The 18,384-nt window shown below is 42.0% G+C and overlaps 1 protein-coding gene across 2 annotated transcripts in view; it reads left to right on the plus strand.

The window, feature by feature from the left end:
* TMEM154 (transmembrane protein 154) overlaps window positions 1-18,384 on the plus strand; it is a 56,762-nt gene that overhangs the window by 14,123 nt on the left and 24,255 nt on the right. For both annotated transcript variants that reach the window (XM_011956416.1, XM_011956421.1), the window contains exons 2-3: window positions 15,356-15,616; window positions 15,707-15,745. In XM_011956416.1, coding sequence (XP_011811806.1) covers window positions 15,356-15,616; window positions 15,707-15,745 — 300 coding nt within the window. The remainder of the gene's footprint in view (window positions 1-15,355; window positions 15,617-15,706; window positions 15,746-18,384) is intronic.

An 18,384-nucleotide genomic window follows, 5' to 3' on the forward strand; every position in this document is an offset into this window, starting at 1 on the left:
GGTCCATGAGCAATGGTGTCCCATCACCACCATCTATAGTCTGTGAGCATTGGTGTCCCAGCACCACTCTCTGCGGTCCATGAGCAACAGTGTCCCCGTGGTGTCATCCATCCACTTGCAGTTAGTGTCTCTATGCAAACAGTCAGCCTCCCACAGCCATGCTGTGTCCTGAAGAGTCTGGCATGGTTATTCTCATTTTAGTTCCATTCTGTTCCTGACCACATCACAATCAGATTCCACAGATGCTGAATAATTGATTTTTAAAAAGAGATCAACGGAAGAGTTAAACTATTTAATGTTGCATACTCCATTACTGTTGTTCCCAAAGGTTCTGTGTAGGGTTCTCTAATCACATTTAAAACTAATGAGGACTGTCTTCATGAACAATGGCAAATTAAAATAAAGTCCACTCAGTTATTATTTAACTCAGTAATTCTCAACCTAACATACATACTTACTGCAGTTATTTGGGGATCTTTTAAGAAATACTGTTACCCAGGCCACCCCCTCAGATATTCTCAAATAACTAATTTAGTTAGGGCTTAAAAACTTCCCAGGTGATGCTGATGCACAGTAAATGTGGAGAACAACAACAGGTGTGACTGATAATTAGACACAATTAAATGAGATTGTTTGAGCAACTTCAACCGGTATGACCTGCAGACCAGCAGCATCAGCACAACCTAATTACTTGCCAAAAATGCAAATTCTGGTAGGACTTGGTAGCTCATGCCTATAGTCCTAGCACTTTGGGAGGCTGAAGCAGGAGGATTGCTTGAGACCATTAGTTTGAGGCCAGCCTGGGTAACAAAGCGAGACTCCCTGTCTCTACAAATAATACAAAAGTTAGTCAGGCATGGTGGCGCACGTCTGTAGTTCCACCTACTTGGTGGGCTGAGGTGGGAGGATTGTTTGAGCCCAGGAGTGCAAGGCTGCAGTGAGCCATGTTCATACCACTGCACTCCAGGCTGGGCAACCGAGTGAGACCCTGTCTCAAAAAAAAAGCAAATTCTTGGGCCCCCTTCCAGACCTATTACATCAGAAAGTATAAGACTATGCCCAGCAGTCTGTGCTTTAAGAACCCCTGTAGGTGTTTCCAATACACACTGAGGTTTGAGGACCACTGGCTTAAAGCACCAACCAAAGCTATTGCTGATAGTTGTTCTATTAGCAATAACATTTTCTGGATATGCGGGGTTTAAACCCTGGCATGCATCTCTCTAATTCAGACTTATTCGGGAAGGTGTGATGGTCACAGTACTCTCTCAGTGTGTCCTAGCTAGACTCTTCCAGGTTCTTGAGACTTCAGTGATGATTTTTAAGCTACTGTGTTCTGGTGATAGAGTTGGCAGCTGTTAGGCAAGCCTTTGGCATCCAACTCCTTGACCTCTGATTCTTCTCAATTTCACCAAGGAGCATAGAGAACAAGACAGGGAATGATTTGGTATGGCTCAGGGGAGGCCAGAAGCGGGCAGGGTCTGGAGAAGTGAGTCTCAACTTCAGCTGCAGCCTGGAGCCACCAGGAAAACTGTAAAAATTATTGAGGCCTGGGTTCTACCCCTAAATATTTTGATTGATTGATGTTCAGAACAGGGTCTTGCTCTGTTACCCAGGCTAGAGTGCAGTGGTGTGATCATAGCCCACACAGCCTTGGACTGGACTCAAGTGATCCTCCTGCTTCAGCCTCCCTAGAAGCTGTACCCTCAGGTATTTTGATGTAATGAGTTTGGGGTATGGTGTGGGCATCAGGTTATTGGAAGATGCCTCAGTGATTCTATGTGCAGACTAGGCTGAGAACCACTGGAAGACTTCTTGGTTTGTTTTTCTCTCCTCCTCCTAATGCTAATCAAGGCTCTTCGTTGTATACCGAGGTACAGGAGAGAATGAAAAGGAGTCAGGCTTTTGGGTTTGCTTTCTTGATCATCCTGAAATTCAAACTTGTCAGTTACTCCACAAAGCAGGGAAGAGTTTGAAGCCTTGACATCTGACATGTTTTCTTTCATTTCACCATCTTAACTGTAAAATTGTTTAAATAATTGGTGCATGGAGTTCACATAATTGACAAATGAAAGAATGGGGCATCTGACTGTGGTCCAACATACTTTATGACATCCTGAGTTTAGTAGCATTCTCTTGTCATTGTTTTATTTCACATTGTATTATTAATGTGACAGTCTTTCAGTCAGTTTATAATACTTTCTTCGTCTTCTAACTTTAAAAGCTAGAGCTTGGTTGCACTTTTTTAAAACATATTTTTGTGTTAATTAAGCTTTTTAAAAAAATTTTACTTTAAGTTCCAGTGTGCAGGTTTGTTACATAGGTATATGTGTGCCATGGCGGTTTGCTGCACCTATCAACCCGTCATATAGGTTTTAAGCCCCGCATGCATTAGATATTAGTCCTAATGCTCTCCCTCCCCTTGCACCCCAACCCCCAACAGGTCCCAGTGTGTGATGTTCCCCTCCATGTGTCCATGTGTTCTCATTGTTCAACTCCCACTTATGAGTGAGAATATTTGGTGTTTGGTTTTCTGTTCCTGTGTTAGTTTGCTGAGAATTATGGCTTCCAGCTTCATCCATGTCCCTGCAAAGGGCATGATCTCATTATTTTTTATGGTTGCATAGTATTCCATGGTGTATATGTACCACATTTTCTTTATCCAGTCTATCACTGATGGGCATTTGGGTTGGTTCCGTGTCTTTGCTCTTGTAAATAGTGCACGTACGTGTTGGTTGCACATTTGTTTCACTTTCAGAAAAAGAGAAGTTAGCTAGATTGCTTCCCTGAGAAGCAGAGTCATTTCCATTTAGTGATGATGCCCTGAGCAGCGATAATGGGGACTTTGTGCTGCCCAGCTGTTGGGGCTGCCAGGCGTTACCTCAAACATTTCTTCCCACTTACAAGGATTTCCCCAGACATCCTCACCAGATGTGTGAAAGATGAGTCCCAGATGTGTTTGCGTGAATATTGTCAATAAGTATTTGTAGGTGACTCTGTACACTGTGCAGTTCATTATCGAGTGATCTTAAGATTTTTGGATTAACAATAAAGTGAAGTATTGCAGCTTAGTTTCATCATTCACATGACTGACCACTTCCATTATCTCTTTAAAATGCTACATTATCTGAGCACAGAGAAAGATAAATGGTGAAACGGAGGGAGACTTCCTGAGAGAGTTTGTGTTGGGGTCACTTGAGATGACTGTGACTTGGCCACCTAACAGGAGGGACTTCTGTCAAATCTGCAGCTTATGAGGCCACCAGCCTCGGCCCTCACACCCAGTGATCACACCCGTGCAGGGCGTGAAGCCATGCAAGACTGATCTTCACACACCTTTCTGCTTCTAACCTGTTGTCTTCCTTATTTCTTCTCTTCTATTCTTTTGCTTGTTAATGCCTCTCTCTTTGCCCTCTCACCCTACGTCCTATCCCTGTCTTCTGCAGCTTTGCTAGTTTTACCTCTAGCCCCACCTCTTTTACCCTGAAATATGCCCAAATTTGGATAAGGAAGTAAAGCAGCAGTAAAATAAGGAAGTTATACCAGGCAGATTAACCTTCTGGGGAACAGCAGAGAAACAGGCAAGCACAGAGATGGGGGAAAGAGAACAGGTGATGGATGAAGAAAATAACAAGGACACAAATACCTGGCCTGTGTGTGGTGCTTTATGGCTCCTAAAGCATTTTCACAGTTCTTATTTCATTTACTTTCATGCAAACACTATGGGCTAGACAGAGCAGAAGGCCTACTTTTTTGACTTTTAGGAAATGGAGAATTAGAGAGAGAGGGAATTCTTCCCAGGCCCCAAGGGTGCAGAGGGCAGCAGCCAGTCTCAAGCCCAGCTATTCTGAATTCAAATCCTGTCTTCCTTCCACGGTGCCATGGTTACGTCCTTGGAGTCCTGGAGCACAGCACAGGAAGTACCCCTGCATGTTCTGGAGGGTTCATCTCCAGACTTCTTTCCTGAAAGAGAGTTCTGCCTTCCTTCGTGGTGGCTGGACTCCCAAGATTGTAAAAGGTCACGTTCACCCAAGAATCCCAGGATGCCGCCCGCAGGAAATCTCCGTGGATGATTATGGGCCTTAGTAAGTGTTTCCTTAAAAAGGCTCTAGCCCCACAAGGGGTGTGTGAGGCTGTACAGTGGTTTTAGGGGGCCTCATGTGCACTGGATTAAGAGTGGCTATTAACCCATAGGCCACGGGAGGGACTATGTTTTTGGGGAAAATGTCATGTTTTTGGGTAAAATCCCTCAAGCTGCCCTCTGCATCCATACTTTTATGGCCTTTGGCACCTCCTCTGTTTTCCACCTTATCGTTGTACACTTCTGATTTTCTACCCAACTCTTACCCTTGTCACCTTGGCAACCCGCTCCTGGCTGCTGATCTGATTCTATGGCTCGTCTTTGTTTGCCATCCCCCTTCTGATGACATCTGATTCCTCCCTGCACAGACTCTTAGAACCGGTCCCCAGTGTTTTCAGCTTCCCTCCCTTTGACATCCCAGACTCCCTGCACACTCGGTTCTTCCCTTAGTTTCTGCCAATTCTCATTATGTGAAAACTGGAGTACTAGGGTTGTCTTAGAGAATTTTTCAGATCAGACCACCAAGAGTAGTTTGATGCTGTGCCCCCTTACCCTGCACCTAACACCCTCTCATGCTCTCCCCATTTTTAGATACACTGTAGAACGTGCTTGCCTGCGTGCAAACTGAAGGATGAACAGAGAGGTTTATTGCAGTATTGTTGGAAACACAACAGAACCTAAATCTCTATCAACAGGAATAGATTATAATACATTCAAATAATGGGGAAAAAAGCTCTCTATACAGTCATGGAATGATCTTCAAGATAAAATTTTAAGTGAAAAAAGCAAGGGGCAGAAAGTATATAAATTGTGCTAACATTTGTGTTAAAAAGAGAAAACAGGAAACAATACTTATACTTGTATAATGCATAGAGTTTCTCTCAAAGGAGCAGAAACAGTGGTTACTTCTGGGGAAGGAAACTGAGTAGCTTGGGGAAAGGGTGGTAGTGAAGCTTCCTTTCTGAACTAAGCACCATGTGCAGATTACCTATTCAAAAACTGTACTTAAAAACAAGGTAGACACTTAGGAATCAACAGAGATGCGGAAATAGGTGGGACCTTGGGGATCACTCCTTAGTTGTACAGATTAGAGCATTAAGTCATTAAGGGAAAAGTAAATTGTCCAAATTCTGTAAGTACAAAGTGGCCAAGCTATGTCCAGACCCTCATCTGTTATTTGTCACCTATGCTTGAGGAAATGCACCTTCAAAACCCAATAGAAATTAACAATGTAAATGATAGGATTGCACCCCAGGGCAAGACATTCAAGATTCAGTTTCTTCATCTGTAAAATGTGGATAATAAAGTTGTGAAGATCGAATTAGATAGCACATGTTTATCCTAGTAGCTAGCATTCAATACATCCCAGTTACTGTTATTTATTATTTTGAAGCTATCTTAGAGTTGGGGGGAGAGAGGGAGAGAGAGAGAGAGAGAGAGAGAGAGAGAACAAGAACAATCCCTTGATTCTCATTTATTTAAATAGCCACTAGAGCATCTGAGACAGCAAATGATGCTTAATGCAGGAAACATATGTGAGGGCATGTGGGAGGGGGGCATTGCAGAGAGAACTTTCAGCCTCTTTAACTCCACCTTCCACCACCAAGGGCCACCTGTGAACAGCATTGTCTCATGCTGAAAAGTAAATGTACACAGGCCAGGACCATCTGGTATGCTTCTTTCTATTTCTCTTTTATTCCCGATTGTCTAGATGTCCCCATTATTCTTGTTAGCTTGTTTCCTTTCCTATTTTCTCTCTTTCCGGGGCCACGGGTCAAATGGTGACTAAGAGTGCAAAGTGTTCTCCTGGGGACTTCATTCACCTTCCTCAGAGAGGCGCTGAAAAGACCCTGTCCTTCTGGGCAGCTTTGCCGGGAGCGCATCTGAGCTGATGAGCCTTAGCAAGAGCCCCAGTAAAGCCGAGGTTTCTGGGAACCCTTTCCTCTGTACTTGTGCCAGACAGCCACCTCCTAGGATAGGCGGAGGAATGGGAGCAGGAGGTTCCCTCTCATTCACCACTTTACTCCAAACTTTATGATTTGCAAGCATTGCATTCCTCCCTGAGGGAGGGAAAACCCTGAGGGAGGGTTATAAGCTCTGGTTATGTGAGCTCTGTGATCTTGGGCAAGTTGTGTAACCTCTTTGCCCTAGTGTCTCTCTGAACAAATGGTGAGGACAAAATGAGATAATCCGGGTACAAGGCAGAGCACAGAGATTGGTTCTTAGTAAATTCTCAAAAAAAGATGCTGAAATATTAGCAGCAGCTACAGTATTCATAGAAGTAACCAAAAGAAGTAAAGTGAAGGGGGACGGGGTCTGGATACTCAAGGAAGGTTCACTGACCTCTAGGTATAAGGATTATCACCACCAGCTGCACCAACCACCAACCCCATTCCCCACCCCACACCCAACCTCATCCTACCCATATGTACCAGTCTTCACTGGCTGAGGTCACCAGTGAAAGATGCTATTTGATCTGGCTGCAGTAGCTCTCCAAGCAGAATCATTTTAATGAGGAGGTTTTCTGGAAGACAAATGTCGTTTACTAGTCCAGGTTGATACATGACATATCAAAGGCTTTAACATATATGTGAATACATTATTGACTCACCCAATTTTAAAGACATATACAGTAGTCCCCCCTTATCCACAGTTTTGTTTTTCATGGTTTCAGTTACCCATGGTCAACCGTGGCCACAAATAGTATAGTACAATAAGATATTTTGAGAGAGAGATCACATGCACATACTTTTATTATAGTATATTGTTGTAATTGTTCTATTTTATTACTAGTTATTGTTCATTGCTTACTGGGCCTAATTTACAAAATTAAACTTTATCATAGGTGTGTTTAGAAAAAAACACAGTGTATGTGGGGTTCAGTTCTACCCATAATTTCAGGCATCTTCTGGGGCCTTGAAACATGTTGCCCTTGGATAATGGGGGACTACTGTAAATGCAGGACAAAGTCGCTTAACTCAGAAGGCAGAGATCAATAAGCGGTAGATTTTTATTGATACATAATATTTTACATACTTATAGGGCACATGTGTATTTTTTGTTACATGGATAGAATCTATAATGATCAAATCAGTGTATTTGGGATAGCCATCACTTTGAGTATTTATCATTTCTGTGTGCTGAGAAGATTTCAAGTCCTGTCTTCTAGCTACTTTGAAATATAAAATATATTATTGTTAACTACAGTCATCCTCCTCTACTATGGAGCATTATAACTTATACTGTCTATCTAACTGTATGTTTCTACCCATTAACCACCCTCTCTTCTTCCCCTGCTCTTACCCACACACCCTTCCCAGCCTCTGGTATTTATAATTCTACTCTCTACCTTCATAAGATCAACTTTTTAGCTACCACATATGAGCAAGAACATAGGGTATTTGTCTTTCTGTGCCTGTCTTATTTTACTTAAAATAATGACCTCCAGCTCTATCTTTCAGCATAAGACATGATTTCATTCTTTTTTATGACTGAATAGTATTCCATTGTGTATATACACCACATTTTCTTTATCCATTCATCCACTGATAGATACTTCGGTTGACTTCATATCTTGGCTATTGTGAATAGTGCTGCAATGAACATGTGAGTGCAATTATTCCTTTGATATATTGATTTATTTTCCTTTGGATAAATATCCCGTAGTGAGATTACGGATTGTGTGGTAGTTCTATTGTTGGTTTTTTGAGAAATTGCCATACTGTTTTCCATAGTGGCTGTACGAATTTACATTCCCACCAACAGTGTGTAAGAGTTCCCTTATCTCTGCATTCTTGCCAGCATCTACTGCTTCTGCCTTTTCAAAAATGACCTTTTTTTTTCCTTTTCTTTTGAGATGGAATCTTGCTCTGTCACCCAGGCTGGAGTGCAGTGGTGTGATCTCAGTTCACTGCAACCTCTAGCTCCTGGGTTGAAGTGATCCTCCTGCCTCAGCCTCCCAAGTAGCTGGAACTACAGACGTGTGCCACCATGCCCAGCTAGTTTTTATATTTTTAGTAGAGTTAAAAAATTTTGTATTTTTAGCTGTCCAGACTGGTCTCAAACTCCTGACCTCAGGTGATCCTCCTGCCTTGACCTCCAAAAATGCTGAGATTATAGGTATAACCCACTCTGCCCAAAAATAACCATTCAATGAGATCATATCTCATCATAGTATTGTTTGTTTTTTGTTTGTTTGTTTTTAGTCTATTTCATTTAGTTCTGCTCTGATCTTTATTATTTCTTTCCTTCTACTAATTTTGGATTTGATTTGCTCTTGCTTTTCTAGTTCCTTGAGATGCATCACTAGATTGTCTACTTAAAATCTTTCTACTTCTTTGATGTAGGTAGTTACTATAAACTTACCTCTTAGCACTGCTTTTGCTGTATACCATAGGTTTTAATATGGTGTGTTTCCATTTTTATTTGTTTCAAGCCTTTTTAAAAATTTTCCTATTTAATTTCCATGTACTTGTACAGTCTCCAAAGTTCTTCTTGTTATTGACTCGTAGTTTTATTCCATTGTGGTCTGAGAAGGTATTTGATATGATTTCAATTTTTAAAAATGTGTTGAGCTTGTTTTGTGTTCTAACATTGTTTATCCTGGAAAATGTTCCATGTGTTGATGAGAAGAATGTATATTCTGGCACTATTTGATGAAATGTTCTGTAAATGTTCTTTTAGGTTCATTTGGTGTAAGGTGCCATTTAAATCCAATGTTTCTTTGTTATTATTATTTTTTTATCTAGATGATCTGTTTAATGCTGAGAGTGGGTGTTCTATTTCTCAACTCTTGTATTAGACTCTACCTATCCCTTTAGATCTAATAATATTTGCTTTATATATCTGAGTGCTCCCAGTGTTAGGTGCATATATGTTTAGAATTGCTATATTCTCTTGCTGAATATATCACTTTATTATTATATAATGACCTTTTGGTCTGTTTCTTCTGTTTTTGACTTGAAGTCTGTTTTATTTGACATAAGTATAGCTACTCATGCTTGCTTTTGGCTTCCATTTGTATGGAATATCTTTTCCCATCCCTTTACTTTCAGTCTATATGTATCTTTATAGGAGAGATGAGCTTTTTGTAGGCAGCATGTAGTTGTGTTGTTGTGTCTGTGTGTTTTTTAAATCCATTCAGCCAATCTGTATCTTTTAAGTGGACAGTTTAATCCATTGACAGTTAAGATTATTATTTATATATCAGGGCTCCTTCCTCTCATTTTATTATTTTATTAATTGATTTACGATTGTTTTGTCTATCCACTGTTCCTTTCTTTCTCTCTTATTTGTCTTTATTACGGTTTGGTGGTTTTCTGTAGTGGTAACATTTTAGTCCTTTCCGTGTGTGTGTGTGTTTGCTCTACCAGTGGGTTTTGTATTTTCATGTGTTTTCATGATGATAGATATTGTTGTTTTGCTTCTCAGTGGACTCCCTTAAGCATTTCTTTTAGGGCCAGTCTAGTGGTAATGAATTCCCTCAGCTTTTGTATGTCTGGGAAAGACTTTGTTTTTCCTTTGTTTTTGAAGGATAACTTTGCTGGGTATAGAATCCTTGGATGACAGCGTTTTTGTTGTTGTTTTGTTTTCTTTCAGTCCTTTGAATATATCATCCCATTCTCTCCTGGCCTATAAGATTTCTGTGGAGAAATTAACTGTTAGTCTGACAGTGGTTCCTTTATAGGTGACTACATGCTTTTCTCTTGCTAATTTTAGATTCTTTCTTTGTCTTTGATGTTCGACAATTTGACTGTAATGTGCTGTGGAGAAGTCCTTTGTTGAATTGTATCTATTTGGAGAATTCTGGGCTTCCTGTATCTGGATGTCTAAATCTCTTGCTAGACTTGGGAAGTTTCATCTGTTGTTTCATTAAATAGGTCTTCTTTTTCTTTTCTTTTTTTTTTTAAGGCAGGATCTGACTCTGTTGCTAAGGCTGAAGTACAGTGGCACAATCTCAGCTCACTGCAACCTCTGCCTCCAGGGCTCAGACGATCCTCCTGCCTTAGCCTCCTGAGTAGCTGGGATTACAGGAGCATGCCATGACACCCAGCTAATTTTTGTATTTTTAGTAGAGATGGGATTTTGCCATTTGCCCAGGCTGGCCTTGAACTCATGAGCTCAAGCAGTCTTCCCTCCTTGACCTCCCAAAGTGTTGTGATTAGAGGCATGAGCCACTGCATCTGGCCTTGTTTCATTAAATAGGTTTTCTAACACTCATTTTCTCTTTGCCTTCTTGCTTTATGGTATCCCATATGTCACATAGGCTTTTCGCATTCTTTTTTCTTTATTTTTATCTGACTAGGTTATTTCAAAAGACCTGTCTTCAAATTCTGAGATTCTTCCTTCTGCTTGATTTAGTCTATTGTTGAAGCTTTCAAGTGTATTTTATTTTATGAATTCTTCAGGTCCAGAATCTGTTTGGTTCTTTTTTATTATCTCTATCTCTTTGGTGAACTTCTCTCATTCATACCCTGAATTGTTTTCTAATTTGGGTATTGTTTTTCTGTATCCTCTCATGGCTAGAGTGCAATGGCGTGATCTTGGTTCACTGCAACCTCCACCTCCCAGGTTCAAGCGATTCTCCTGCCTCTGCCTCCCAAGTAGCTGGGATTGCAGGCATGCACCACCACGCCTGGCTAATTTTGTATTTTTAGTTGGTCAGGTTGGTCTCAAACTCTCGACCTCAGGTGATCTGCCTGCCTCAGCCTTCCAAAGTGCTGAGATTACAGGCATGAGCCACTGCTCCTGGCCTCTGAATTTACTTTCATAGGGGAGGAAAAAGTTCTCCCCTATGAAAGTAAGGTGTTTCTATGATGTTGGTTAGGTAGAGTGCTTTGGTTTTGATTCTGGCTATGTACAGTAGTGTAGTCTTCATATGATTTATTTTGCTGGAACCAGTGTCAGTAGTATCTGTGGCTTCCCCAGCAGCTTAGGATATGGTTGTTAGTGGAGGCTGTGGCGAAGTTTTGCTGGGGACTAGGATACCAGATGGGCCAGCCTTCGGGCCCCAGTGGTGACAGAGGTGGGTTGGACATATCTGTCCCCGGGTCCCAAGGCAGCATACACTGGCACTGGTGTTAGTGTGTCCAGGCAGGCTGGTTCTTTGGCCTCCAGGTGTCTTGCTTGGGTGCTAGAAATGGTAGCGGTTAACCAGGCAGGTAGGCAGATTGGTGTGGGTGTTGGCAGGACAACACTCTGGGTCCCAAATACCTGTGCTGGTGTTGGCAGTGGTTGCAATGGACTGGGCAGGCCAGTCCCCAGGCCTGTAGCTGGTACATGAGGGTGGATGCCAACTATGATGGTAGCAGCAGAATGGGTAGTCCCAACCTCAGGCCTCTGGGAGGAATGCTGTTGTGTCAGGGTGATGGACTGAACTGGGCTGGGCAATCACCAGGCCCCAAGTGGCACGCTCAAGTACTGTACTGGGAGAGAGCAGGCCTGTGCAGACCTGTTCTCTGACTCTCTGGTGGTGCATGCAGTATCTGGCTATAAAAGGCAGCAGTGAAGCAATCCCCAGGCTGCTGATGGAAAGCTCAGGTGAAGGCAGCAGTGACTACACTGCTGCCCACTACTGCAGAGGATGGGATTGCTTTTGGTGGGAGCAACCATAGGCAGCCAGCTGGGGCAGGGGCATGCTTTGCTCATGCTTTGGCCCCAGCAGCAGCAGTTTATAGCAGCAATTAGCTGTGAACAGTGGAGTTTGTCCTTGAGGCACATAAACATGTGTGAGTGCCCCTCTGCTGGCCGGGGATCGGGGGAGGGGTGCTGCCAGTGGCTCCTACCTTGACCCTGGCAGCAGCAGCCAGCAGCAGTGGTGGCTGCAGGCAGGGGCTCCAGAGACATGGAGATGCAGGGGCTGTTGGGCCCTAGGGCAGGATACAGTCTGGTGGGGGCTGGGCCCTCACAGTGGCACTGTGCTGCAGCCATTAGGGCTCAGGGGTGTGTGAGACTCCGCATAAGATCCCTCTCTGGAGAAATGCCATTGCACAGTCTACAGGCAGCTCTCAATGTTAGTCTCAGGGCCTGTGATAGTTGAGGGGCTCTCCCATGGCTAAGCTGCAGGAGTCTGCAGTGGAAATATGGACCACTTACCCTTTCCCCACATTGGGGAGCTTCTCCAGGCTCCCAACCATTCTCAGCCAAGAAGGATGTCTTATTTCCCTCTCCTTCCTTGCTTTAAGTGTTTTCTGTCACTACTCTGTTGAATTCCAATGTTCTCTCTTAAATGATCAATTCAAAATGTAGCTTGTCTACTCACTACTTTTGTTATTTTTTGTGAAGGAGATGAGTGCCAGATGCATCTAGTCAGCCATCTTGAAGCCCCTTCTTTCTTCAAAACTTGGTAGTTATTTTTTCAATCCTGCCTTTGGCATATACACGTGAGAAACACCAGTGAGTTTATTCTGCAGTTTGTAATTGATTCTGATGGTTTGGGGTTGCATTTACTAAAGGGATTATCAAATGAATTCCCTGCTGTGGGAGACTGAAGTATTTATTCATACAATCAACACAATTAGATTCTTATTGTCTTAGCTCAAATACCACAAACTGCGAGACTTAAACAACAGACATTTATTTCTCACAGTTCTGGAGGCTGGGAAGTTCAACATCAAAGGTGCTAGAAGATTCAGTATTTGGTGAGAACTCTCTTCCTGGCCTGCAGTCACCACCTTCTTTCCGTATCCACACATGGCAAGGAGAGAGAACTCTGGTTTTCTTATCTTCTCATAGGAGCAATAATCAATCCCATCACAGGGGCCCCACTCTCATGACCTCATCTAAACCTAATGACCTCTCAAAGGCCTCACCTCTTAGCCCTAATCCATCACATTGAGGATTAGGGCTTCAATATATGAACTAGAGGGGAATACAAACATTCAATTCATAGCAGTGACCAAACATTTTTGTTTCAACCAAAATCAGACGACTCCATTGTTACAGGATTTTGAAGATAGATGAACTATTGAATTGGCTCTGCATTGTCAAGTTCAATCATTCTATGCAGTAATTGCCTAACCTATACCACAGAGTGTGGTTTAAAGCAGCTGACTTCTCTATTTGCATAGTTCCTTTCACCTTAGAAGAACTTTCTTTTTTTTTTTTTACGGTGTCTCGCTCTGTCGCCCAGGCTGGAGTGCAGTGGCCGGATCTCAGCTCACTGCAAGCTCCGCCTCCCGGGTTCACGCCATTCTCCTGCCTCAGCCTCCCGAGTAGCTGGGACTACAGGCGCCCGCCACCTCACCCGGCTAGTTTTTTTGTATTTTTTAGTAGAGACGGGGTTTCACCGTGTTAGCCAGGATGGTCTCGATCTCCTGACCTCGTGATCCACCCGTCTTGGCCTCCCAAAGTGCTAGGATTACAGGCTTGAGCCACCGCGCCCAGCCAGAACTTTCTTATAAATTCTTATAATTTCTTATAAATTATCTCATTTGATAACTTATAAGGTATTTTCTTCAGCTGGCCCCTTCTGAAAGGTAGGCAACATTACATGATATTAGGAAAAAGACCTTCAGCTTACATTACCATGACTACTGCTTAGTCAGGTAAGGAAAAGTTTTTCAGATAGTCATCAAGTCAGTAGTCCTTTCCCATCCTGATGGTTTTTATTTTCCTTTTCTTTTTCTTTTTTTTTGAGTGGAGTTTCGCTCTTGTTGCCCAGGCTGAAGTGCAATGGCACAATCTTGGCTGACTACAACCTCTGCTTCCTGAGTTCAAGTGATTCTCTTGCCTCAGCCTCCCAAGTAGCTGGGATTACAGGCATGTGCCACCACGCCTGGCTAATTTTTGTATTTTTAGTAAAGACAGGTTTCACCATGTTGGTCAGGCTGGTCTTAAACTCCTGACCTCAGATGACCTGCCCTCCTTGGCCTCCCAAACTGTTGGGATTACAGGCATGAGCCACTACGCCCAGCCAGGATAGTTTTTCAATATATTCTGAGGTTCATATAGAATAAAGTTACTTACAGTTTGACATTAGGGAAACCAACATTCATTTCCTTCCTTCCTTCCTTCCTTCCTTCCTTCCTTCCTTCCTTCTTTTCCCCTTCCTTCCTTCCTTCCTTCCTTCCTTCCTTCCTTCCTTCCTTCCTTCCCTCCATCCCTCCTTTTTCCTCCTTTCCTCCCTTCCTCCCTTTCTCTCTTTCTCTCTTTCTTTCTTTCTTTCTTCTTTTGACAGAGTCTTGCTCTGTTGCCAAGCTGGAGTGCAATGGCACAATCTCGGCTCACTGCAACTTCCACCTCCTGGTTTCAAGTGATTCTCCCACCTCAGCCTCCCAAGTAGCTGAGATTACAGGCAGCCACCACTATGCCTGGCTAATTTTTGTATTTTAGTAGAGACCAGGTTTCACCATGTTGGTCAGGCTGGTCTCGAACTCCTAACCTCAGGTGATCCACCCATCTCAGCCTCCCAAAGTGCTGGGATTACAGGCGTGAGCCACTGCGCCCAGCATAGTCAATTCATTTTCAAAGAATTATTTTCCATTGATAGGTAACCTTTTATTTAAATATTAGGACACAGACAGGGGCAGTGGCTCACACCTGCAATTCTAGCACTTTGGTAGACTGTGGCAGGTGGATCACTTGAGGCATGGAGTTCGAGACCAGCCTGGCCAACATGGTGAAACCCCGTCTCTACTAAAAATACAAAAATTAGCTGGGTGTGGTGGCACGTGCCTGTAAGCTCAGCTACTCTGGAGGCTGAGGCACGAGAATTGCTTGAACCCAGGAGGTGAAAGTTGCAGTGAGCTGAGTTCATGCCACTGCACTCCAACTGGGGCAATGGAGCAAGACTCTGCCTCAAAAAAAAAAAAAATTAGGACACCGAGTGCATTTGTTTACATCTAAAAGTGCTGTATGGCATGTACTTAACTTTTAGTAAATGTGAATTTAAATTTATTCAGACATTTTATTAAAATATTATCATATCCTAGAGGAGATGTCCTGTAATATCACATAACTTGGCTTGGAACATCACCCTTAACCTGGGGCAGCTTCCTAATGCCCTTTGCTTAAGCGCATCTAAAATGTCTGGTCAATGCAAAACTGCCTACCTTTGCACAAGGTTTTTCTCTGAGCTCTGATTCCATGTTCAATACACTCCCAGCTTGAGCTTCATTTATGTTAAATCAATGCTCTGTGTCACACCTAGCTTGGAGCCCAGGTATAATGGGTCAAGTTTATCACAGAATGTATCTAGGAATAATTTAAAAATCATTGACAATATAACATACTAACTTTGTCTCCATGGCAATCTCAATTTTGTATCTGTTCCCACAGGTAATTTTGAGGAATTAGAACACTCAGGAGATACAACTGAGGAATCTGAAAGACCAAATGAAGTGACTACTCCAAGCATATTTGCTGCAGTGACCGCCACAGAAACATTAACTGCAAATATAAATTCTACCAACATTGCTCCGGATGAAAATCAGTTAGAGTTTATACTGATGGTGTTGATCCCTTTGATTTTATTGGTCGTCTTACTTTTATCTGTGGTATTCCTTGCAACATACTATAAAAGAAAAAGAACTAAACAAGGTAAATATTTGGTGTATTCCCATTTCCAGAAAATTGCTTCATGTATTAGTGAAAAATCAATAAAACAAAATATTCTTTGCTTTGATATAGAACCTTCTAGCCAAGGATCTCAGAGTGCTTTACAGACATGTGAGTATGATCCTAAAACCTGCCTGCAGTTGGGGGTGGGATTGGAGAAGGAGCAGAGACATTTTAAAATTAAGCAACAAGGACTACTTACAATAGTAAGTAATAAATAATACATTTCAATGAAATTTTCCAGAAGTGAATATATGCATATTCCTTTCTTTAAAAAAAGTTTAATGGAATTTTAAAAAACAGGCATGCCTTGTTTGGTTGCACTTTGCTTTATTGCACTTTACGGGTATTGCTTTTTTTTTTTTTTTTTAAACAAATTGAAGTGGCAACCATTGCATCGAACCAGTCTATTGGTATCATTTTTCCAACAGCACATGTTTACTTTGTGTCTCTGCATTACATTTTGATAATTCTCACGATATTTCAAATGTTCTCAATATTACTGTGTCTGTTATGGTGATCTGTGATCAGTGATCTTTGATATTACTGTTGTAATTGTTTTGGGGTGCCTGAAACCATGCTCACGGAAGACAGTGAACTTAATTGATAAACATTGTGTGTGTTCTGACTACTTCACCGACAGGCCATTCCCCATCTCTCTCCCTGTCTTCAGGCCTCTCTATTCCCTGATACAGAACAATATTGAAATTAGGCCAATTCATATCCCTACAATGGCATCTAAGTGTTCAAATGAAAGGAAGAGTCACATATCTCTCATTTTAAGTGAAAAGCTAGAGATGATTAAGTTTTGTGAGGAAGGCAAGTTGAAAGCTGAGATAGGCTGAAAACCAGGCCTCTTGTGCCAAACATTTAGCCAAGTTGTAAATGCAAAGAAAAATTTCTTGAAGGAAATTAAAAGTGCTACTCAGTGAACATACAATGATAGGAAAGCAAAGCAGTATTATTGTTGATACAGAGAAAATTTCAGTGGTCTGGGTAGAAGATCAAACTAGTCACTGCATTCTCTTAAGCCTAAGCCTAATTCAGAGCAAGGCCTTAATTCTCTTTAATTCTACAAAGGCTGAGAGAGGTGAGGAAGCTGCAGAAGAAGAATTGGAAGCTGGCAGAGGGTGGTTCGTGAGGTTTAAGGGAAAAAGCCATTTCTATAACAACAGTGCAAGATGAAGCAGCAAGGACTGATGTAGGAGCTGCAGCGAGTTATCCAGAAGACCTAGTTCAAATCATTGATGAAGGTGGCTACACTCAACCATAGATTTTCAATGTAGATGAAACAGTCCTCTATTGGAAGAAGATGCCATCTGACTGGGCATAGTGGCTCATGCCTGTAATCTCAGCACTATGGGAGGCCGAGGCAGATCATTTGAGGTCAGGAGTTTGAGACCAGCCTGGCCAACATGGTGAAACCCTGTCTCTACTTAAAAAAAAAAAATGCCATCTAAGACTTTAATAGCTAGAGAGGAGAAGTCACTGCCTGACTTCAAAGCTTCAAAAGATATGCTGGTTCCCTTGTTAGAAGCTACTGTAGTTGGTGACTTTAAGTTAAAGCTGATTCTTATTTACCATTCTGAAAATATGACAGCTCTTAAGAATTATGCTAAATCTGCTCTGCCTGTGCTCTGTAAGTGGAACAACCAAGCCTGGATGTTAGCACATTTGTTTATACCATGGCTTACTGAATATTTTAAGCCCACCATGAAGACCTACTGCTCAAAATACAAGATTCCCCTAAAAATATTACTGCTCATTGACAATGCACCTGGTCACCCAAGAGCTCTAATGGAGTTGTACAAGGAGACTAATGTTTTCATGCCTGCTGATACAACATCCATTCTGCAGCCCATGGATTAAGGAGTCATTTTGAATTTCAAGTCTTATTGTTTAAGACATACATTTTGTAAGGCCATAGCTGCCATAGATGGTGAGTCCTCTGATAAATTTGGGAAGGAATCTTCTGGGAAGAATTCACCATTCTAGATGCCATTAAGAACATTTCCCATTCATAGGAGGAGGTCAAAATATCAGCATCAACAGGATTTTGGAAGAAGTTGATTCCAAGACCCACGGATGACTTGAAGGGTTCAAGACTTGAGTGGAGGAGTCACTGCAGATGTGGTAGAAATAGCAAGAAAACTAGGATAAGAAGTGAAGCCTGAAGATGCTATGGAATTGCTGCAATCTCATGATAAAACATTAAGTGGCTGAGAAATTGCTTCTTCTGAATGAACAAATAAAGTGGGTTTTTTTTTTTTTTGAGATAGAATCTACTCCTGGTGAAGATGCCATGAACGTTGTTGAAACGACAATAGAGGATTTAGAATATTACATAAACATAGTTGGTAGAGCAGCGGTAGGTTTTGTGAGAATCATCTCCAATCGTGAATTCTATTGCGGGTAAAATGCTATCAAACAGCATCATATGCTACAGAGAAATCTTTGTGGAAGAGAGTCAATCAGTGTGACACATTTCACTGTGATCTTACTTTAAGGCATTGCCACAGCCTTCCCAACCATCAGTAGCCACCACCCTGAGCAGTCAGTAGCCATCAACATCAAGGCAGGACCCTCCACCAGAAAAATCATTACAACTCGCAGAAGGCTCAGACCATCATTAGCATTTTTTAGCAATAAAGTATTTTAAATTAAGGTGTATACATTGTCTCTGTAGACACAATGTTGTTGCACACTTAATAGACTACACTGTAGAAAAAACATAACTTTTTATGCATTTG

Source organism: Colobus angolensis, unplaced genomic scaffold, assembly GCF_000951035.1.
Source record: "Colobus angolensis palliatus isolate OR3802 unplaced genomic scaffold, Cang.pa_1.0 Scaffold111, whole genome shotgun sequence".
Lineage (NCBI taxonomy): Eukaryota > Metazoa > Chordata > Mammalia > Primates > Cercopithecidae > Colobus > Colobus angolensis.